The sequence below is a fragment of the Nuphar pumila genome, chromosome 12 (assembly GCF_984573655.1).
Source record: "Nuphar pumila chromosome 12, dmNupPumi1.hap1.1, whole genome shotgun sequence".
In the NCBI taxonomy this organism is placed as follows: domain Eukaryota; kingdom Viridiplantae; phylum Streptophyta; class Magnoliopsida; order Nymphaeales; family Nymphaeaceae; genus Nuphar; species Nuphar pumila.
In genome coordinates, this window is record NC_143260.1 from 13,111,627 (window position 1) to 13,133,390 (window position 21,764).

The following is a 21,764-nucleotide window of genomic DNA, read 5'->3' on the forward strand; positions in this document are numbered from 1 at the left end:
GTAACGGCCAAAACATCATCATTCTTATTGGTCATGACGAATTTCCTTTTGACATATCTTGGCAAGAGCATCTTCAATAGGAATAGCCTTGGTTTTATGAAGGAGAGAGAACCTCACTTATTCAAATTCCGGTCTAAGACCATGAAGGAATTGAAAAAAGTGTTCCTTATCAATTTGTTCTCTTCTAATCTCATCGTCTTCGAGATAACCTATTTTGGCTCATGTAGTGCCAATTCATCCCAAAGGAGTAACAAGATGCTAAAATAATCCCTGACACACATGTCCCTTTGTTTGGTGGATCTAATCTTGTCTTGACAAAATTATTGTCTAGCAAAATCCTTTTGGGTATACATACTCTTAAGAAAGAACCAAACTTCATTGGATCTTCTAAATTTAGCAATGTTGGTACATATTTTTTGTCAATATTGTTCATAAATCATGCCAAAATTTTAGCATGGTTGCTTTCCCAATCCTCTACTTTTATTTGATGTTCATTAATGGTTTTAACACGATCATCTCCAACAAGAGCTTTCTCTACACCTTCTGCGATCTTAGTGAGCTTTAAGGATGGTTCAAGAGTAGTGCCTATTACAAATCCCCAAAGTTTCTTTCTTCTAAGATGATTTTCCATCACCGCCGAAGCCCACATCAAGTAGTTGGATCCATTGAATTTGAAGGAAGGCTCTACTCTTGATTCATGCTCCATGATGAATAAAAGGTAGGTAAAGAGGAAGAGAAAGCAACACACCTTAATCATGAATACACTATCTTCAATCACCACACACAAGGCTTTCAAGATCAAAAGAACCCAATGGGCTTTGATACCATGTAATGAAATGTGATATCACAAGATATATCTCTAAACACAGAACAATAAGACCACTAATGGGCAAGATACATAGAATCACAAAGTGCTTAAGCACAAGAGCACAAAGAACATTAAAAATAAACAATATTTCTTATTGAGAAAATGCTCTAAAGGCACAGAGAATAGAGATGGGGAAGTCCCCTATTTATACACAAAGTGGGTACCAAAGGGGAGCTCCCCAACAGCTATATGGGAGGACCAAAAAGTCCTATGATGAATAAAGACAAAAAATAAATAAAGACAAAGAACAAATAAAAAATAGGAAAAAGTCCCTAGTGGACTGTGCTAATTACATATGACAAAAATACCCCCGAGGGTTATATTAATTTACACCTATATATATAATACCATATATACACATACATGAATGTATATATATATATATACACACATACATTTTAACAGTTGGATATTCAGAATTTCCAAAGTCAGTCCTAGATAAATGGGACAGGGCATTCTGATGATTCTACTGACTGATGATTTTTATGGCTACTTCACATTCGAGGTTTCATCTAGTTATCTTGACGAATTTTGCATATCCAAAATCTTTCCTCTTGACTACTTTGCTGTTACTTGTCGATGGATGTTGGATTTAGAATTTCAAGATTAATAGTTAGTAATATAAAAAAAAAGATTAATAGTTAGTGTTGTATGTAAAAGTTGTTTTTTTTCTTTATGCATGCAATTATGAGTCTTAAACTAACTATTGGACTATGAAATTAATCTTTATGTAAAGAACATGCATAGTTCTTGCCCTTCTTTATTTTTAATAATTTCGAAAAATGTATAATGACAACTTGACAGGTTTTTATGCACCATGCTCTCATGATCAAGTTTCAAACCATCTGAAGCTTCTTGCTGAGTCATTGCCATCTGACACGAATGGGCAGCCATCATTGAGCGAAGTTTCACTAGGTAATAGGAACCGATGCCCTGTCCCAGGTGTTCTCTACAATACAAATACCATGGAAAGCTTTCATGCACTTGACAGACAGAGCCTTCTGAAACTTGAAGCGAAAAAGGTGTGCTTTGGGAACTTTCACACTTTATCTTAAATCTTAATTTAATTTTATTATCATGCATTTTCCTGCAGTGTGTTTTTCTTCAATTAAAGTTGCTTATCCATTTCATAATAATTGCTGAAGAATATTTTGTACTTGTTAAAAAAGTTGATTCCGAGAGTGTTTTAGTGATCCGATTCCATCAGATATGGGAGGATATTAATTCTGGACGAGTGGAGGAGGATTGTTCTGTTCTCTCCCGTTTCCTTTTGATCTCATATGCTGATCTGAAAAGGTGGACCTTCTGCTACTGGTTTGCATTTCCAGGTCTAGTACTTGATCCTCCAGCAACTCTCACTGAATGGCGACCAGCTGCAGATTGGTTTAGTTGTGTGGAGGTATTGAAATGCACCATTTATTCACTGTGTAGCTAGATTTAAGCTGTTCATGTTTCCAAAACAAGGAAGTTTGCCTTATCTGTGCCTGATTCACTTCTTATAAATTGATACCATATGCTAATTTTTTGTCCCACAGAGAGAATCTCTATCAGCAGCTTGTAATGAATGGCGCAGTTCAAGCTTGACTGCAGGTTTTAATAATCACCTATTTCTTCCTTTGGTGTTTGAGCTAACTTTCCTTGGTTGAATGTTTGATTATGAAAGGCAATGGAATTTCAATGCAGCCACACCATTCTTTCTGATAAGTATATCTTCAGATTCACATGTAACACTTAGGCCTCTGAGAGATTGGGCAATCTGCCGGCATGATTCTCAGAAGGTTAGTTCATATGACTGTAAGTTCTTTCCATTAATGTTTTATCTGCTCCTAATCATTTTCTTATTTTCTGTTGCAACTTAAATTTATCAATAACTAGATGTCTTGGAAAACATTAGATGCATGGATATGCGAAAATCCGTGAGATGGATGTGACAAATGCTAATTGTTTCTGTGTTTTTGGCTTGATTACCTGCAGTTGCTATTTGGCTTTTATGACCCCTGTCATCTTCCAAGCAACCCTGGTTGGCCCCTGCGGAACTTTCTTGCATTTATTTGCTCAAGGTGGAAACTGGAGAAGGTTCGCTTTCTATGCTATCGAGAAAAACATGGTTTAGCTGATTTGAATCATTCTGTTGTTGGTGAAGCCCTGGTTTCAATTCCGCAAGGTAGCGAGACAGAGAATGGGTAAATCTCCTTTCTTATTTTATTTGCTGAAATTTTTACAGATAAGAGTTACTGTGAAAGTGTGAATAATTAACTCCCATGTCTGTTTCAGAATGGAAGACTTCTCAATTTGTTCCTAAAGCAGTGGGATGGGAATCATATAAAGGCAAGTCTACATCTAGATATATAGATCTTGCTTCCTCCCTAGATCCAATCAGGTATTTATGTACTTTGCAGCCAAACCTCTTAAAAGTTTCTTTTGTTTTCATTTCTAAATTGTCACGAGATTTTTTCAGGTTGGCTGTATCTTCAGCAGATCTAAATTTGAAACTTATGAGGTGGCGTGCTTGGCCATCACTTGACTTGCATGTCCTTTTCAACACTAAGTGTCTTCTCTTGGGAGCTGGTACCCTTGGTTGCCAGGTTGCTCGTATGCTTATGGTAAGTGTGTATAGTTGTCATAAACATGAACATCTTTTCGTCCACTACATGATACAAAGATTTTGTCTGCTTGAAGGCTTGGGGTGTCCGGAAGATCACACTGCTAGATAGTGGTCGAGTGGCTATGTCCAACCCATTGCGTCAATCGTTATATGCGTTTGATGACTGCAAGAACGGTGGTGAGTTAAAAGTCATTGCGGCTGTGGAGAGTTTAGAGCGCATATTTCCTGGTGTGGTAATAACCTTGATCTCTAAGTTATTGATTGATCTAATGTGTATCATCTATCAATCCCCATGATATTTGCTCAGGAAGCTAAAGGAGTTGCAATGGCAATTCCAATGCCAGGGCATCCTGTGCTAGCCAAAGAGTCACCTAGTGTTCTTCAAGATTGTTTGCACCTTCAAAGTTTGATTGATTCACATGATATAGTGTTCTTGCTGACGGATACAAGAGAGAGTCGTTGGCTTCCGACACTTCTTTGTGCAGCTTCTAATAAGGTGAATCTATCTATACCATTCTCGTGTATGTCATTAGCATGGTTGCGAGAGTAAAATGATCTGATTCTTATTAAAGTTGAAGAAATTTTTGTTAGATGCAAATAGCGTCCATTGGTCTCCTTATTCAACCTTGAAATTATCTAAAATCTTAACAAATTAGTTTCAAATCTGTCACATGGATGCTCCATTTTGACTGCCGTTCCATATCCCTTTATATACAAGTCATACTGGAAACTTCATAAAAATGTCCGTATCCCCGTGTCTGCAGCCATATCCATGTGACACAGTTTCAAATATATCTGCATTATATCCATATTTTTGTATATGTAATATATGCATATGATAGTTATTCTTCACATCAACATACCCAGCTTTTAAGGTTCATTCTGTTCATAACCAATAGAAGCCTGTACGTCTTTGGCTTGTTCGAATCTTATTTATTTGGTTTGCAAACTGAATAGATTGGTAGTTGCACCATCTTTTTGTTTCATACACACACACACGTGTGCGTGCATCTCTGTGTGTTTATGTGCACATGTTTGCGTGCATGCGTGCATGCATGTGTGTAGGATGAATATTTGATAGTGTTTTTTACATACAATATAGTAGAAAACACTACTTTTCCTCAACTTTTTTGCTATTTTTCTGTGGATCTAACCTTACAGATGTGATCTACATAGCTTGTTTAGTAGAAAATAGGTTTTGGATCATGTATTTGCAACATGTAGGCAGGTTTTTTAAGGGCTTCAAGAATTGACCACCCATAAATGTGCCAAAATTTGTTGAATAAAAAAAGCGTATTTTTACGTCAAAAAATATGATCCAAGGTGCATTTCCTAGCAAACAAAACACGTTGAACACATCTATGAGGTCAGATTGGGTGGATACCACTTGCACCTTTGATTTTCCAATTAGATTGTACATACTGTAGACAGTAGCAAATACTCATATATATATATATATATATATATATATATATATATATATATAGGTTAATGTTTGCTATGATCGAATGTACTTACAATCGACTTAGCAAACACCATTTTTAAATTTTTTTGTCTTTTTTGTTAAATCAAACTTTATAGATGTGATCTACATAGTACATACTCCTTTGAGTAGGAAGTTTTGGATTTCTGGAATCCGGCTTGTGTATAGGTTTTTCGGGCAATAAAAAATCGATGCTTGTAAATGCACCAATTTTTCATGACTCAAGAAAACGTGTTTTTCATTCGAAAAACATGATCCAAGGATCGATTCCTGCTAAGTTGACCACGCTGAACACATCTACGAGGTTAGATTGGGTCAAAACAACTTGCATCATGAGAACCCAACTAGATTGTAGGCACAATTGATTGTACTAAATATATATCATACACACTAACATACACATACATATGTACGTACTACGGTATGTATGCATGTATGTATGTACTTATATATGCATGTGTATACAAGTTATAGATCTTTACTGAACAAGATTAGTAAGGGTAGGACCTGACTTGGGAGTTGGAGCTTGAGATAAGGAGGGGGATAGTGAAAAACAGGAACAATGTGAAAATGGATGCCTGCATTTAGCAAGGTTTACCATAGCTGCATACTCATGTTTCTTTTATTCTTTGTGGAATTGGTATCTTGGATTTTGAGAACAAAACTAAATGCTAAGAACATTACATACAAAAGATGGGCATGCATGATTTTTTGTACTTTATTGTATGCTGTTTAACTCCTATTGATTGTGACATCTCTTTCTGTTTCAGTTATAATTCATTGGATGGATGACTAAACAAGTATTTATAAACTATTGTGACATAGTGAAATTATTCAAATGTCAACTTTGATCAAAATTAATCACTTTATCTATTAAATTTGCAATGAAATATTAAGATGTAAGCAATATATCTTTTTTATATCTTTTATTTTCTGAAAACAGCACTCACTCTGGACTGTGGAACAGTGACTTGCTAATAACTTTTTTGTAAGTCATCAAGGTGCCAAGACCTATGGAAATCACTCTTAGGAACATATATTGGGTACTATGAGTAGCACTATTGCAAATGTTATTTACATAACCAGATGATTACGTGGAAAGTTGTTTTGGATTGTACTGTTTCAATATAATTTGTGAAATTCTGGTGCAATATATGATTCTGAATTTTAAATTTCTCGAAGGGTTGTGTAATCATCTAATCCTTGTTGAGGACTTACTGGAAGCTTTAGATCCATGTATGAACTTCATCATGTTGAAGTACTCTTACAGTCTGTGGATTCATAGCACACTCATTTTCTTGTTCTCTCACCAAGTCCTGCCATTTCTCAGTGTTATGCGAAGAAGCATATGTATGTATCTCAAGAATTATAATGGGCGGATGGAAAAAGGTAGTGAGTCCAAGTTCATCTAATTTAGATAATCAATCATGATTCATGATATATTATGCTAAATGCTATATTTAGGTGACTTTCCCGTAGCTAACATGGAAGTACATAGTAGAAGGTATCAGGAAAAGAAATGTAATATCATTGTTATCTTCATTGATATGCCATCCTAATCTGTGTGAAAAAAAGAAAAGAAACACATTGAGGCATTTATTTAAATATTCTTTTCATATTGTCATTCTATCAGAATACTCCAATTCTTAGATTTGATAAGTTATTGCTTCCAGTGAAAAGTCTAAATCAAGACAAAGTTGCGCACCACTGCTACATGGAAGATGAACTTTCTTTCCCTTCGTTTGCTTTATTTTGATAGAATTTGACAAAACTCTTTTGGTGGCTGTTTTAAGCCTAAATCTGCTTATGCACATAACACACACACTGGATGAATCTCAAGCTGAAGTTGAATGTACATGATACAAGTAGGAACTCTTATCTTTATTTGGCTAGCTTAAAGTCTGTTTTTGTGTTGAAGCCTTCTCGGTGGTGTAGAATATCAGCATTACAAACTTATTTTCTGGTTTTCATAAATGCATAAAACTGGTTAATAATCTGTTAATCTGGTTAATGTATTTCTTGCATAAGAAAGACTCGGGTCATTTCTGTTGGCTGATCCATGCACTTTATTTGCAGATTGCAATAACTGCTGCCTTGGGATTTGACAGTTTCCTTGTCATGCGCCATGGTGCTGCACCACCTTCTCCGACTCCTGTCCTATCTGGAGCTAAAGTTAATGATGAGGGAGTTGAGCACTCTGGTGTAGGCTCTAATCAACGACTCCGTCTTGGCTGTTACTTTTGCAACGATGTTGTTGCTCCTATCGATGTAATTACTCGAAACATTAATGATTGTTAATTCCATGTATGCTGTTTTTTTATGTGCTGCGGATGCATTTCAGGAATTAATATGATTAAGCATTTAATTAGCCTTCCCTGTGCTGTCTGCAGTCAACTACAAACCGCACACTGGACCAGCAGTGCACTGTCACACGTCCTGGACTTGCTCCAATTGCTTCTGCTCTTGCTGTGGAACTACTGGTGGAAATTCTGCAGCACCCAGATGGGTATATTTTTTTAGTGTTCTTGATACTATTAATTTGAACCATACATACCCTCCATATTCCACATTCATCTGCACTTAGAGAAATGATCAAATTCATCATAAATGGGAAATAATGTATGTACCTGGCTATTTGTTCAATGTGAGTCGTGTGATCTCTGTCATGATTGCTGGGGTCACTGGCCATCTGCATGGTGCCAGCATCTGTAGCAGATCGTGGGCTTTAAAATGACAAGATGCATAACTGGATGTGCTTAACACCGAGCTGGCATCCAGGGCAGTGTTATTTGGATCCCAGCAATGTGATGTAGCACCACTTCTACTGTCAAAGCAGATGTCTATGTTCTTTGCCTTTGTGCACATTCTTTCTTTTAATTAAGGTTGATATGTTTATATTGGTACTTTAACAGCATAAATGCTCCAGCTGAGGCCACTAACTTGACAATGGGGAACAACGAGCAGCCCCTTGGGGTTTTACCCCATCAAATTCGAGGTTCCCTTTCTCAGTTTTCTCAGTTTACCCTCATTGGACATGCTTCTAACAGTTGTACCGCCTGCTCTGACACTGTGAGTAATAATTTGCAGCCTGTTAAGTTTTCTCATGTCTAAAGAAGGGAAAAAATTTGCAGCTTTAATGATTGTCTCCATGCAACTGTTAAGCCTTTTACTTTAGGTGGCTGGTTGATTTATGTTGCTTGTAGTTTCTCTTTCTCTCTTTCTTATATATATACATATATAAAAATAAAATATAAGAAAATATTGGCTACACTCTGGAGTACCGTATTCTAGCTAAAACTCAGGTGTCGGTTTTAGTTCATGAATTTGACCCCATAGATGTGTTCAATGGGGTCCTTTTATTAGAAAATGCACTTTTGGTTTGAGTAGTTTTGATGTAAAAATATGATTTTCTCAATAATGAAATTTATACACATTGTGAACCATTGAATTTTGAAGCTTTCAAAAAATATGCTTATACAATGTGATTGAATGATCTAAAAACATATTTTTGGCTACAAAAACATATAGATCATGTAATGAAATATGCAAAAATATAAAACAAGACCCTCTAAGGGCTTACAAGATCATAAACACAAAGTGCACATGCACAAGTCCACTAAGGGATAATACAAAGGCCAACAATGACCACACAACAACAACAACAAACAACAACAACAACAACTACGCCTTCATCCCAAAACAATTGGGGTCAGCCAACAATGACCACACAAAAAGAGCAAAAATAAAAAAGAATATCTTTATTGCAAAAATGCTTAAGCACAAGCATGGGACAAGCACCCCTATTTATAATACAAGAGAGCCCATTGGGGAGCTTCCAATACAGTTGTTGAAATCTCTCAGCGGTCATATTTATGACTATTGAGAAGCCCCCAATGACTCTATGGTTAAAAGACCATAGAGCCTATGCTAAAACAAAAAAGGACAAAGAAGTAATAAAAAGAGAAAAATAAGAAATGTAAAAACTGTTCCTAATGAACAATGCCTATTACAAGGAAAAAAGATCAAAGTGCCCCTAACTCTCAAAACAGATTACAAACTTATATATGACTAGATTACATGCTATTTTAATACTCTCTCTCAAACTTACAGTGTAAACACTAAAAATTTGTTGAGAAGAAACAAAAATCGAGGAGCAGCAAGAGCTCTCATAAAAAAAGTTTGCAAGCTGAAATTCTGACGTGACATACGATAATTCAATAGTTCCTCTCAAGATAATGACAATCCATCTCAATATATTTGGTATGCTCATGGAAGGTGTGGTTGCTGATAATAGAGCCCATTGGGGAGCTTCCAATACAGTTGTTGAAATCTCCCAATGGTCATATTTATGACTATTGAGAAGCCCCCAATGACTCTATGGTTAAAAGACCATAGAGCCTATGCTAAAACAAAAAAAGGACAAAGAAATAATAAAAAGAGAAAAATAAGAAATAAGAAATGTAAAAACTGTTCTTAATGAACAATGCCTATTACAAGGAAAAAGATCAAAATGCCCCTAACTCTCAAAACAGATTACAAACTTATATATGACTAGATTACATGCTATTTTAACACTCTCTCTCAAACTTACAGTGTAAACACTAAAAATTTGTTGAGAAGAAACAAAAATCGAGGAGCAGCAAGAGCTCTCATAAAAAAGTTTGCAAGCTGAAATTCTGATGTGACATACGATAATTCAATAGTTCCTTTCAAGATAATGAAAATCCATCTCAATATATTTGGCATGCTCATGGAAGGTGTGGTTGCTGATAATGCAAATTGCACTTTTATTATCGCAACACATCTTCGAATGTTTGGAGATGTCAACCCCCATATGTCTGAGAAATTTTCTTAACCATACAAGCTCCATAGTTATCGTTTTCATAGCCCTATACTCAACTTCAATAGATGATAGCGAGACCTTCTGCTGCTTCTTGCATCTTCAAGCAATTAACGAATCTCTTAGAAATACACAAAAACATTTGTTGAGATTTTATCATTCGGATTTTCTCTCTAATCCGCATCAATATAAGCAAGTAAATCTAAAGATGAAAATGATGATAAGAAAAACCCTTTAGTTATGATGCTCTTAATATATCTGACAATTTATAATACAACACTCATGTGTACGATTGTTGGAGCATGCTGAAATTGACTAGCAGAATAGACTTCATGAGCTATATCTGGTCTTGTGATAGACAGGTCAGTGACCCAATTAACTGTCTATAAGGTGTGGGGTCTTCAAGAAGTGTCCCATCTTCAAGTCTTAACTTAGCATTCACCACTCCAGGAGTCTCCATTTTCCTATGTAACCGCAACACGCCATATGGGTTGTCTTAGCGTGTCGACATAGGCGCAGGTACCGGGCATAGTGCAGGTACGCTGCAGGTCGGGTCCCGCACTATGCCACAGTTTTGAGTCTAGCGTAAACCCAAAACAACCATTTTGACCCAGGTCAAAGGGAGCGGGACCGTTTTGGTCCTGCCCCACCCTGATACTTTAACACCCCTCCTCCCTCTCTCACGAAACCCTCACTCTCAACACTCTATGCTCTCCTCGAAAACACCCCCTTCTCTCTCCCTCGGTCTCTCGATTCCCCTCCTCCCCCTCTGTCTCCCTTTCTGGATCTCGTTTGCGTTCACGAGCCTCCCCCTTCCCACCCTCGAGAGAGAGAGAGAGAGAGAGAGAGAGAGAGAGAGAGAGAGAGAGAGAGAGAGAGAGAGAGAGAGAGAGGTGGTGGGAGGAGACCCCCTTTATTCATTTATACGTTTTTAAAATTTCCGAATACCCCCCCTTTATTCATTTTTTACTTATACCCCCCTTTATTCAAAATATCATTTCAGAACGCTCCTTTATTCATTTTTTACCTACACCCCTCTCTTTTATTCAAAATATCATCCCACAACTCCCTTTTTTACTAAAAACTGCATTGGACCTACAAACCAACAAACCATTATGGATCTTGCATTGTACCCACAATATATATATACCGTGTCCCCATACCCTCATTTTTTGAAATTGCTGTGGCGTACCCTCCGTACTCATACCCGTACCTGTATCGAGGTGACATAGCCACTTTCTTATCAAATGAAATACCATATTTAACACAAATATCTGCAACAAGCTTCAATTGAGAAAGAATGTACCCTTTAGGAGAGTAATCAACTTTAATACCTAAAACCCAAATCAGACATCAAAATTTTCTTTTAAAACATTTTTAACATCATTAACTCTCTGTTTGTCATTCTCGGTTATAATCATGTCATCTAGTTATAGTAGAAGGATAACAATATTGGTACCTTTACTTTTGACAAAAAGAACAACATCAATATAGCAATAACAAAAACCCAAATGAGTCATGTCATTAATAAATCTATCATACCAGTCCTTGGAAGCATGTTTAAGACCATACAAGACCTTTCTAAGTCTAAGAGTTTTTCCTTTTCGATATCAAATCCCAATGTAGGATCCATATAAACTTTATTTAATTCTCCATTGAGAAATGCATTTTTTACATTTAGTTGATATATGAGCCATTTTTTGGTAGAGACAACCGCTATTAGGGTTCTAAGTTCTAACACTAGTCATCCTAGCTACGAGTGCAAAGGTTTCCTCATAATCAATTCCGTAATTCTGAGAATATCCTGACTACTAACCTAACTTTATATCTTTCTAAGGTTCCATCACTTTTGCTTTTGACTTTGAAAACCCATCTACACCAAATGGTTTTCTTTTCTAATGATAATGTAATTACTTCTCAAGTTTTGGCTTTCCTAAGGGCATCGAGTTTTATATTCATAGCTTCAATCCAATGAAGATTTTTTTTGGATTTATCATAATGAGATGACTCATGGTAGAAATGTAATGCTATTAAGCAAGCTCTATAGTTTGGAGACAAAGAATCATGTCACAAACCTATTTGGTGAAATAGATACTCGACTAGATCTTTTAAGTGGGGTTGTTTCCCACTGAACCCGTTGGCATTGCAGATCGTGTACTGGAGTTGCTGGGAGACACCATCTCAGCTTGCTACATACTTCCCTGGTACTCTGGGATCTATCCATAGCATTAGAATCACTTTCTTCTAGTTTCAGGAACCCGAAAACCAAAACCGCACCTTACCAGGTACCCGATTTGTTCAATTTGCTTAAACCGAGTTTCCCTGACCTCCTGCAGCTTTCCCCTCTGTCCAGTGTTAAAATAGAAGTGTTTGCTTTTCTTTTGTTTCTTAGTTAAAAGCTTATGTACAATTTACTGTATTGCTCTTATGTAATATTGTAGTGTGTTTACTTACTAAGGGCATTGTTGTCATTCCTTAATAAGAGCCCTTTTAGAGATAAAAGGGTCTCTCTCTCTTGTATCATGTTTTGTTATTCATCCATGAAATAAAATGTTGTGCTTTCATGGTGACGAACCCTAGCTTCTCTTGAGGTTGTTAACATGGTATCAGAGCTTGTGTGCGAGCTGAGGTCAAGGGAGCTGCTGCTGTTGTTGTTGTGTGCTTCCTTCTCTCCTTCGTCTTGACGTTTTGAAGAGGTGCCCATATCACGAGTTGCAAGATCGTGAAGGCAGCTGCATTGTGGGTGATGTGTGTTCATTTGAAGGTGTTTTTTAGGGATTTATGAAATAAATTTAAGGTGTTTTGGAGCTGGGATGAAGAAATTATGATTTTTTTTCTTGTTTTCAGCTGCCGCCCCTCTGCAGATTTGAAAAACTGAGCACACTTAGTCAAATACTGTTTACTAGATGGGATTTCTATACCTGTTTGGGTTGTTTTTACTGTTTGAGAGTGTGTGCAAAGGGGTTTTGCATTTGGAAGAGGTATATGGTTGTGGCCTGTGGGTTGAGTTTTTATGCTATTCAAAAAAGGGCGACGAGCTTGTATGAGGGCTGATTCAAGACTGTGGATCAGTGTTGTGCTGTGTTGTGAAGGTTGTTTTGGCTTACAAAGGAGGATGCCTAGCTGATTTGAGGAGTTTTCTCTGTAAGTTGAGGGTTTGCCGTAGAAGTTGTTGTGGACTGCTCACATTGTCCCACTCAATCGTGTGGATTGTGTGTGATTTGCAGTCATGGAAAAGGATGATTTGGTGGCTAATATTGCAGTAAAATTTGATGGGACAAATTACATATATTGGTCTAGACTCTTGAAGACTCATATACATGGGAAGGGATATGGAGGATATATCAAGGGGACTAAAACCCAACCTTCACCTGGTATTGAAGGGTATGAAGACAAGCTAGATGAGTGGTTCAAGCATAATGCTAGGGTTATGTGATGGATACTAAACCCTGTGATAAAGAACATTGCTCTTAACATAAGTATGAGACTGCTGTCGAGGTATGGAAGGTCCTTGTGGAGACATATCAGCAGGTGGATGGGATTAGGCTTTACCAACTGACACAGGAGATTCGCCAGTCAAGACAGGAGGAAAAGTCTGTACAGGAGTTTCACTCTACTATGGATCATCTTTGGGACTCATTGGATATGATGAAGCCTTCTCCTCCAGTCACCACAGATAAGGCCATCACTGCTTATCTTGAACAGCTGAAGAAGATGGAAGAAAGTAGGGTGATTGAGTTTCTGATGGCACTCAGATCTGAGTTTGACAGTGTTAGGAGTGCCTTGCTCTGTAGAGATCTGCTCCCAACCATGAGACATGACGCTAGGCACAATCATATGTACTACCTTGATTGGCTGGACATGAGTCAAAGTGTTCAGATTTCTACTCAGTGCAGTGCTGCCATCTTGGATCCATTTGCTTTATCTCCCCAGCATCTCGGACATCTTTCCTGCCAGAGATTGCAAAACATGTTTTTGTCTGGAGAATTAAAGAGATCTCCATATAGTAGTGTTAGTCAGGTAGAAGATTGTGAGAGTTGTAAGCTGGTAGTCATGCTCTTCCTTTTAGTTGTAGTAGTCAGTCTTCTAGTATGTTTGAGATTGTCCACTCTGATGTTTGGGGACCCTCACCTGTGTAGTAAAGGGGGGCTTCCTATTTTGTAACCTTTATTTATGATTTCTCCAGATACACATGGATATATTTTTGGAACAAAAGAAGTGAGCTTGTCAATATCTTTTCTGATTTCATTACTTGTATTGGAATTCAGTTATCTGCTAGGGTAATGGTCTTACGTTCTTATTCAGGAGGTTAATACATGGGTGCTCAGTTTTAGTCAATATTGACTAAAAAGAGGATTCTTCATCAGAAATCCTGTCATCATACTCTTCTCCTCAGCAAAATGGAGTTGCTGAGAGGAAAAACAAACACCTCTTTGAAACTGCAAGAGCCATTATGTTTCATGCTCACGTTCTTAGGTAATGGTGGGGAGAAGCAGTTAAGATCGCTACTCACATCATTAATAGGACTCCCACTCAACTTTTGATGGGACAATCCCCTTTTTATAGAGTGTTTGGTGAGAAACCAAACTATGAAGTGCTTCTTGTGTTTGGATGCACATGTTATGTTTTATTGCCCAAGCAGGGGCGTGATAAGTTGTCTCCCCGTGCTGTCAAATTGCTTCATTGGATATCCTACAGGCTAAAAGGGATATCGATGTTTTGATGTGAAGGGAAATAGGATGTATGTCTCTAGGCATGTTGTCTTCTCTGAGCATATTCTCTACTTCTCTGCTGAGAGTACTTCTGATAGAGAACCTATCTCTTTGTCCTTCTTGGATGGTTTTTGTGAGGACACTCTTATTAGGAAAGAAACAGTTAGTGAGACTCTTCTCAAAATCCTATTTAGACTTATGTTCATCGCACCAGAGGAGAAGTTCATGTTCCTTTCTCTGATCAAGTGGAATCAAGAGGTACTGATATACCTAGTGATGTGCCAGATCCCGAACCTACTGCTGAGACTGCACCACCTTAGGTTTGTCGTAGTTCCCATACTCCTTGCCCTCCTACTCGCTTTGTTTCATATGATGCTTTCTTTGTTGGTCATTAGGGATTCTTTGCTGTTGTTTTCTCACATATAGAGTCTTCTTCCTATGAGGAGGCTGCTGAATCTCCTGACTGACAAAAGGCTATGGCTTAGGAGTTGGGTGTTATGGACATGATGCATGCATGGGATTTGCTGCACTTACCAAAAGGAAAAAGAGCCATTGGGTGCAGATGGGTGTACAAGATTAAGACTAAAGCGGATGGCCTAGTTGAAAGATACAAGGCCAGATTGGTTGCAAGGAGCTATGCCCAACAGTTTGGGATTGACTATGCTGAAACCTATGCTCCTGTTGCTTATATGACTACTCTTAGGACCTTGCTTGCTATCTCTGCAGTGAAAGGGTGGACCCTCTCACAACTTGACGTTAAAAGTGCTCTCCTCAATGGAGATTTGGAGGAGGAAGTCTACATGCAGCTTCCCCCAGGTCTCTTGGATTCTGATGGGCGAGTGTTTGTTGCGCAGAGCCTTGTATTGGCTAAAGCAAGCACCTCGGTTGTGGTTTGACAAATTCAGCTCCATACTTGTATCCTTTGGTTTCTGCAGGAGCTCACATTACCCTGTTGTTGTATGTTGATGACATGATTGTCACGGGAGATGATGATGATGAGATGATTAGATCTAATAAGGCAAGATTAGGTCTTCATTTTGAGATGAAAGACTTATTTCTCGAGCAAGATTAGCTGATTCCTCTTGAAAGGTTACTACTCCCATGGAATTGAATGCTAAGCTCCAGGCTTCAGATGGACAACCATTGGATGATTCTACTGTTTACAGGCGCATTGTGGGGAGGTCTTCTCTATCTGATTATCACTCGTCCTGACATCATGCATGCTGTGCACAAGGTATGCCAATTCATAGTGCTCCCTGTACATCTCATATGGCTGTTGTAACTAGGATTCTGCGGTACATTCGTGATAGCTTGCATCTCTCCATCCTCTTCTCCGCCACCTCGTCTCTTGAGCTTCATGGCTTCTGTGATGCTGACTGGGGCAGGGGACCTTGGAGACTCTCACTCAACCAATGGGTTGTGTATTTTTATAGGGGACTCGCTTGTTGCTTGGAAAAGTAAGAAGCAGGAATGTGTTGCCAACTCCACTAGAGAAGCGCAGGGTATAGAGCTCTCTCTCATCTTACCTCTAATATTGCCTGGATGAGATGGTTGTTAGCTGATATGGGTATAGCCGAGTTTGTTCCTACTTCTGTTTATTGCGATAATATGAGTGCCATTCAAATTGCTGAGAGCACAGACTTCAGTGACTTGTCCAAGCAACATTCGTTTCGACTACCATTGAGTGTGATCGTGGTACGTCGTACATTATCTTCAATCTGAAGATCAGTTGACAGACTTCTTCACTAAGCCTCTCACATCCTTGCGCTTTCTTTCCCTTCTTTCTAAGCTTGGAGTCACTTCTATTGGCAAACAACCACATGCACTTATTACTTTCAAACTCTAATTACTAGTACTTAGAGTTTGAGGAGTGTTAAAATAGAAGTGTTTGCTTTTCTTTTGTTTCTGAGTTAAAAGCTTATGTACAATTTACTTTATTGCCCTTATGTAATAATATAGTATGTTTACTTACTAAGGGCATTGATGTCATTCCTTAATAAGAGCCCTTCTAGAGATAAAAGGGTCTCCCTTGTATCGTGTTATGTTGTTCATCCATGAAATAAAATATTGTGCTTTCATGGTTACGAACCCTAGCTTCTCTTGAGGTTGTTAACATTCAATATGTGCCCCGGACCTTCCTTCGTATCTCTAGACCCCCTAGAGCCCTTAGACCAGGTCCTACAAGTTCTGAACCTCGAACTCCTTCCGATTTCCCAAACGAGCCCAAACTGCATCACCTACATTAATCGTTTAGCCCCATTTTCACCTGTACCGCCTTATTCGCTACGAGGAATCTCCGACCTCTCCCTCACCGTGTCCACTAGGGTACAAATCCTAGGACACCCAACCCATAGGTCCCAAGGCAAAAATACCGCAGGTTCGATCCGTTAGAGTTCACCAGACTTCGATTAGAGTACCTGTCTGCTGCAAGCCCTGAATTCTCGATCGAACCTTCTCTTGATCTCAATGCCGTTTCATTCAGCCGAACCACAAAATTTTTAGGGTACTATAATGCCCTACAAGCAGGAGGGGCGTGCAACATTGGGGGGAGAAAGTCGTCTCTCCTGATCGGCTACATAGGGAAGCGTGAGGTAGATTCAAGGTTGACGGCAAGGGAGGGAGAAAAGGCGTTCTCTTCGGGTCGATGTCAGGCGTAGAAGAGAGGCAAGGAAGAAATACATTCCCTCATAGAACAAGAACACAAACCAAGAACGAAGCTTAGAGAAATCTCTTAATAAACTTCATTAAAAATAAACTAAGCATGGTACATCTATTTCTAGATTTATAAGAGGGCAAAAGGGTAAAAACACAAGGGGCATCCCAACCTAGATGAGACTCTAGGCTGAACGTCCTCTAGAGTCCCAACCTAGTTGGACTCTCCCACAATCCCAACATGAATTAGGATGAAAGTACTGTAGGATCGAGGCAACGAGCACTAGAGGGGGGGGGGTTGAATAGTGCTTTTAAATAACGTCTTTGGAATTTTGAAGGATTTTGAGATTCGCAAAACAATCACACAAAGAACACAAGAATTTATCCTGGTTTGGTCTTCTAGACCTACATCCAGTCCCCAAGCAAAACCCGCTCGAGATTTCCACTATCAACCTTGTGTAACCACAAGAACATACAGACCAAATCCAGTCTCACTTTCAGTAACAACCATACTGAAAGCAAACAACTCCTTTAAACTAAGAAGTCATTTCCTTTTACAGAAAAATATAAGTAAGCAAACTTACAATCAACCTACGAGCCTTTCTTATAAATGCAGATGAAATGCAATTGGCTTCTAAGGTTGTTGAAATACTGAACTCACGAATTCACTATCTCTCAAAAGAATTTGAGTGAAAAACTGAAGTGAAAATATCAAGTGAGTGAGAAAACAAATACTTGAATGAATAAGAGTAAAATGCAAAGAATTTGATCTTTGTAATTCAATGTAATTCAATATGATTCGATGTTTTTGAGTGTGAAATGCACTCATATTTATAGTTGAAACATTTCATACGTTGAGGGTACAAAGGGGTGTCAAAACAGTCACTTTTGAACGGTCAATTCATTTGAAAAATGAAAAGACACACCTTTTAAAGGTTATAGAAAAACGACAAATATTAGTCGACTGAAACAGTAGTTAGTTGACTGAAATCAAATATTAGCAGATTGACAGTTATCGTCAGTCGACTATTGTGTTTAACAGAGCCGTTTTAAAATCTAGAGTTTGAAACTTAGTCGACTAAAGAAAAATTAGTCGACTGATGAAAATCATCAGTAGACTGAAAAACCTTTCAATCGACTATTGTTAAATTTTTCTGAAAACAAACATTCTGTCCGGTCGACTAAGAAAACCTTCAGTCGACTCCTGCTAAATTTTCCAGAAATCAAACATTCTGTCCGGTCGACTATGAGTCGATTAGTCGACTAATTCAGAAAGTTGACGTTTTTGCTTTGAAAAATTGGCACAAAAAAGTTGGTCGACTGGTGAGTCTGTTGGTCGACTAATAAACATGAAAAATTAAGTAAAGAGTTTTCTAAAACGATTTTCATGAAGGGTTCTTTTAGAAAAGTTTTTCTAAAGACTTTTTAGGTGAAATACAGTTGAAATATGCACTCTAAGTAAGGATCTTACAAGAATCTAAGACATTTAACTAAATTTACATTTGCACATATGTATTCAAAGATTTTTCATTGAGTTCTTCAATTCTTGTCATCTTTCTTCATTGCCTTAGCTGAAATGCAGTTGATTCACTTGTTCATCATCAAAATCTAGTTCTGGAAATGTCATATACGGCTTCGTTGTCGTAACAATCTTCCCCTTTTTGATGATGACAAACTAGTCAAAGATGAAGCATTTGGATGCATAGATGAAGATTTTACTCCCCCTATCAATATGCTGCAAAACATAAGAAGTTAGCACAATCAAAGCATATATATATATATATCAATATTGATTGTTTTGCATTTCCATCATTACTTCATGCATTTTTATTTCTTTTTCATGAAATTGGTATCAAGTTCTTATGCAATTTTCAATGCTTTCTCATGCAATTTCCATTGCAATTTCCATGTTTGTCTTTTTCTCCCCCTTTGTCATAATCAAAAGGAGTAAGTGCAGTCATAGCATAAGCAAAATGCAAATTCAAGTTCAAAATATTACAACCCAGAAATTATAAAAGTTCAGGAAAAGAAATATTGTTTTATCAAAACAATAACAGTAAACAAAGTTCAAGAGAAGTGTTGCTTGATCATTTCTTTGAGTTCAGCAATATCATTTTGAATTGACGAAAGTTGTTAAGTCACATCCTCATGAAAAGTGTGTTGATGTAGCTCCAAAGCTCCTATTTGTTGCAAAACTTTATCATGATCTTGATCAATAGTGACTTGCTTTCGTTTTACTTGAGATGAGGGTGTTATAGGAGATGGTGATAGTTGAGAGGATGTAGGAGATCCAAAAGGTGCAGGAGGTAGATAAGTGAGTTTCATTCGTTTAAAAACAGTTTGATCAAAGTATTCCTTTTGTTCAATAGATTTTTCATTGGTTAGGGGTACTTTGAAATATTTGAAAATACGGGTAAGAAGACATCCATACAGAAGAAAGGGTTTTTGTTTCCACAACGTAGTAAAATACACGTTGACCCAATTTACAAAAATATTTTCAAATAAGACGTAAAGAGCCGTAGAGAGATATGTGGAATAGTAATCAAAAGATCCAGTTTTAGGTAGGACATTATGGGCAAGAATTTTTTCAGCAATGCGAGCGCGAGTTTGAAGATTGATATTCTTGAAGGGAGGACAATGAGGTGTACCGGGAAGAAGAATTTGTTTAAAAATTCTTTCATCATTAAGTGAAGGTGGAATATCTAGGATTTGTCCAAGAAGTTTAGAATCAAACTCAATTTCAACATCGCGAACAAGAGGGGAAAGAAATCCAGTTTCATGATCAATTTGTAAATTAGTGTAAAACAAATGGATCAATAAAGGATAATGAAATCTGTCGGAACCGGCGTAAAAAAGATGTGAAATGCTTGTGAATAGTTCTTTGATATTGTATCGAGAAAATAGGTGAAACAAAATATTTCGACCAGGTAATATAGGGAGTGCAGAAATCGATCCAAAAGTATCGCATATAAGGAGATTTCTGAGTAGTCTAAGAGAAAATCCATGACGTGCTTGTGGTGTAGATGAAGGAGAACCTTGTGCGGAGGCTGTTTTGGAAGAGAATATGGACTTGTCGAAGAGAAGCGATGTCACAGGGAGTGGCTGATCGACGAGGTTGGGACGCTGTTGAGGATGACTTTCGACAAGGTAGTGAGGATGTCCAACGAGGCAAGAAAATTCTGGTGAGTGGAAGACAATATCTTTCTGCCGAAGAAGACTAGAGTGGCCTTCGTGCGATGCAGACGGTGCTCCGTTGATCGTCGGGGATGATACGATGGTCAGTAGGCCATCCACGATCACGGTCTCTGTTAGTGGCCAAAACAAGCAGCGAGGAACAGGGAGGAGACGATGTGGAAGACGACTCTTCAATATTGCAAAAGATGTCGTCCAGCACGTGAATCGTCAGACGTCGCAGACGTGAGTTGCTTTAGAAGCACTCTATCGTGGCAAGAAGGTTCCGACGAGGAGGAGGAGTTCGTCCGGCAAGATATTTGAACTCTAAGGGTTTGTAGAAGATGGACAAAAATGACAGAGGAGAGGTTATGAAGAGGGGAAAGCACACATGAGTGTTTTAAAAAGAAAACGACTTCCCTGTTAAAAATAAAACCAAGGGGTATCGAGTCCCTTCAATTTAATTTTTTTTTTAAAATAACCATCAGTCGACTAATCGATTTTCATCGATCGACTAAAAAGTTCAATTTTGAGATTTAAAAAAAAACGTTTTATGAATCTAAAAATGAGCAAATGCCTAATTCTCTCATAATTCTCATAAAATCTTCATTTTTAAGTGGTTTAGTGAAGATATCAGCATGTTGTGTATTTGTGGGTATAAAATTTAAAGAAATATCTCCTTTTAACACATGATCCCGTAAGAAATGATGTCTTACTTCAATATGCTTAGTTCTTGAATGCTGAATAGGATTTTTCGAGAAATTTATAGCACTAGTGTTATCACAATAAATAGTTGTTGTGGAGTAATTCAAACCAAAATCTTTTAAGGTTTGTTTCATCCATAAAACTTGTGAACATGCTAAACTAGCCGCTATATATTTCACTTCAGTTGTCGACAGTGACACTGAATTTTGCTTTTTACTAAACCAAGAAATTAAGGAATGTTCTAAGAAGTGACAAGTTCCACTAGTACTCTGGCGATCAGATTTGCTTCCAGCAAAATCTGTATCACCATATGAAACTCAATCGAAGGAAGATGATTTCGGGTAAAACAAACCAAAGTCTGAAGTATCTTTCAAGTATCGAAGAATTTTTTTTATAGCAATTAAGTGTGATTCCTTCGGATTAGCTTGAAATCTAGCACACATACAAACACTAAACATTATATCAGGTCGACTAGCAGTTAAGTATAATAGAGATCCAATCATACCTCTGTAGAGCTTAGTATCTACAGTTTTACCATTTTCATCTTTGTCAAGAGAGGTAGTTGTGCTCATAGGATTTCTTCTTGATTTCGATGAGTCCATGCCAAATCTTTTAAGAAGTTCTTTTGTATACTTGGCTTGATTGATGAAGATTTCAGTTTGCTTTATTTGAAGTCTAAAAAAGTAGTTCAATTCGCCCATCAAGCTCATTTCAAACTCTTCCTGCAT

The 21,764-nt window shown here is 37.7% G+C and overlaps 1 protein-coding gene across 1 annotated transcript in view; it reads left to right on the plus strand.

The window, feature by feature from the left end:
- The first annotated feature begins 1,650 nt into the window (after positions 1–1,650).
- Positions 1,651–21,764, plus strand: part of LOC149820036 (ubiquitin-like modifier-activating enzyme atg7) — a 40,437-nt gene continuing 20,323 nt past the window's right edge. The window contains exons 1-12 of the mRNA XM_089981729.1: positions 1,651–1,890; positions 2,076–2,267; positions 2,404–2,458; positions 2,552–2,646; positions 2,843–3,032; positions 3,143–3,248; positions 3,327–3,471; positions 3,548–3,706; positions 3,781–3,969; positions 7,033–7,224; positions 7,347–7,462; positions 7,869–8,025. Of these exons, the coding sequence (XP_089837855.1) occupies positions 1,651–1,890; positions 2,076–2,267; positions 2,404–2,458; positions 2,552–2,646; positions 2,843–3,032; positions 3,143–3,248; positions 3,327–3,471; positions 3,548–3,706; positions 3,781–3,969; positions 7,033–7,224; positions 7,347–7,462; positions 7,869–8,025 (1,836 nt within the window). The remainder of the gene's footprint in view (positions 1,891–2,075; positions 2,268–2,403; positions 2,459–2,551; positions 2,647–2,842; positions 3,033–3,142; positions 3,249–3,326; positions 3,472–3,547; positions 3,707–3,780; positions 3,970–7,032; positions 7,225–7,346; positions 7,463–7,868; positions 8,026–21,764) is intronic.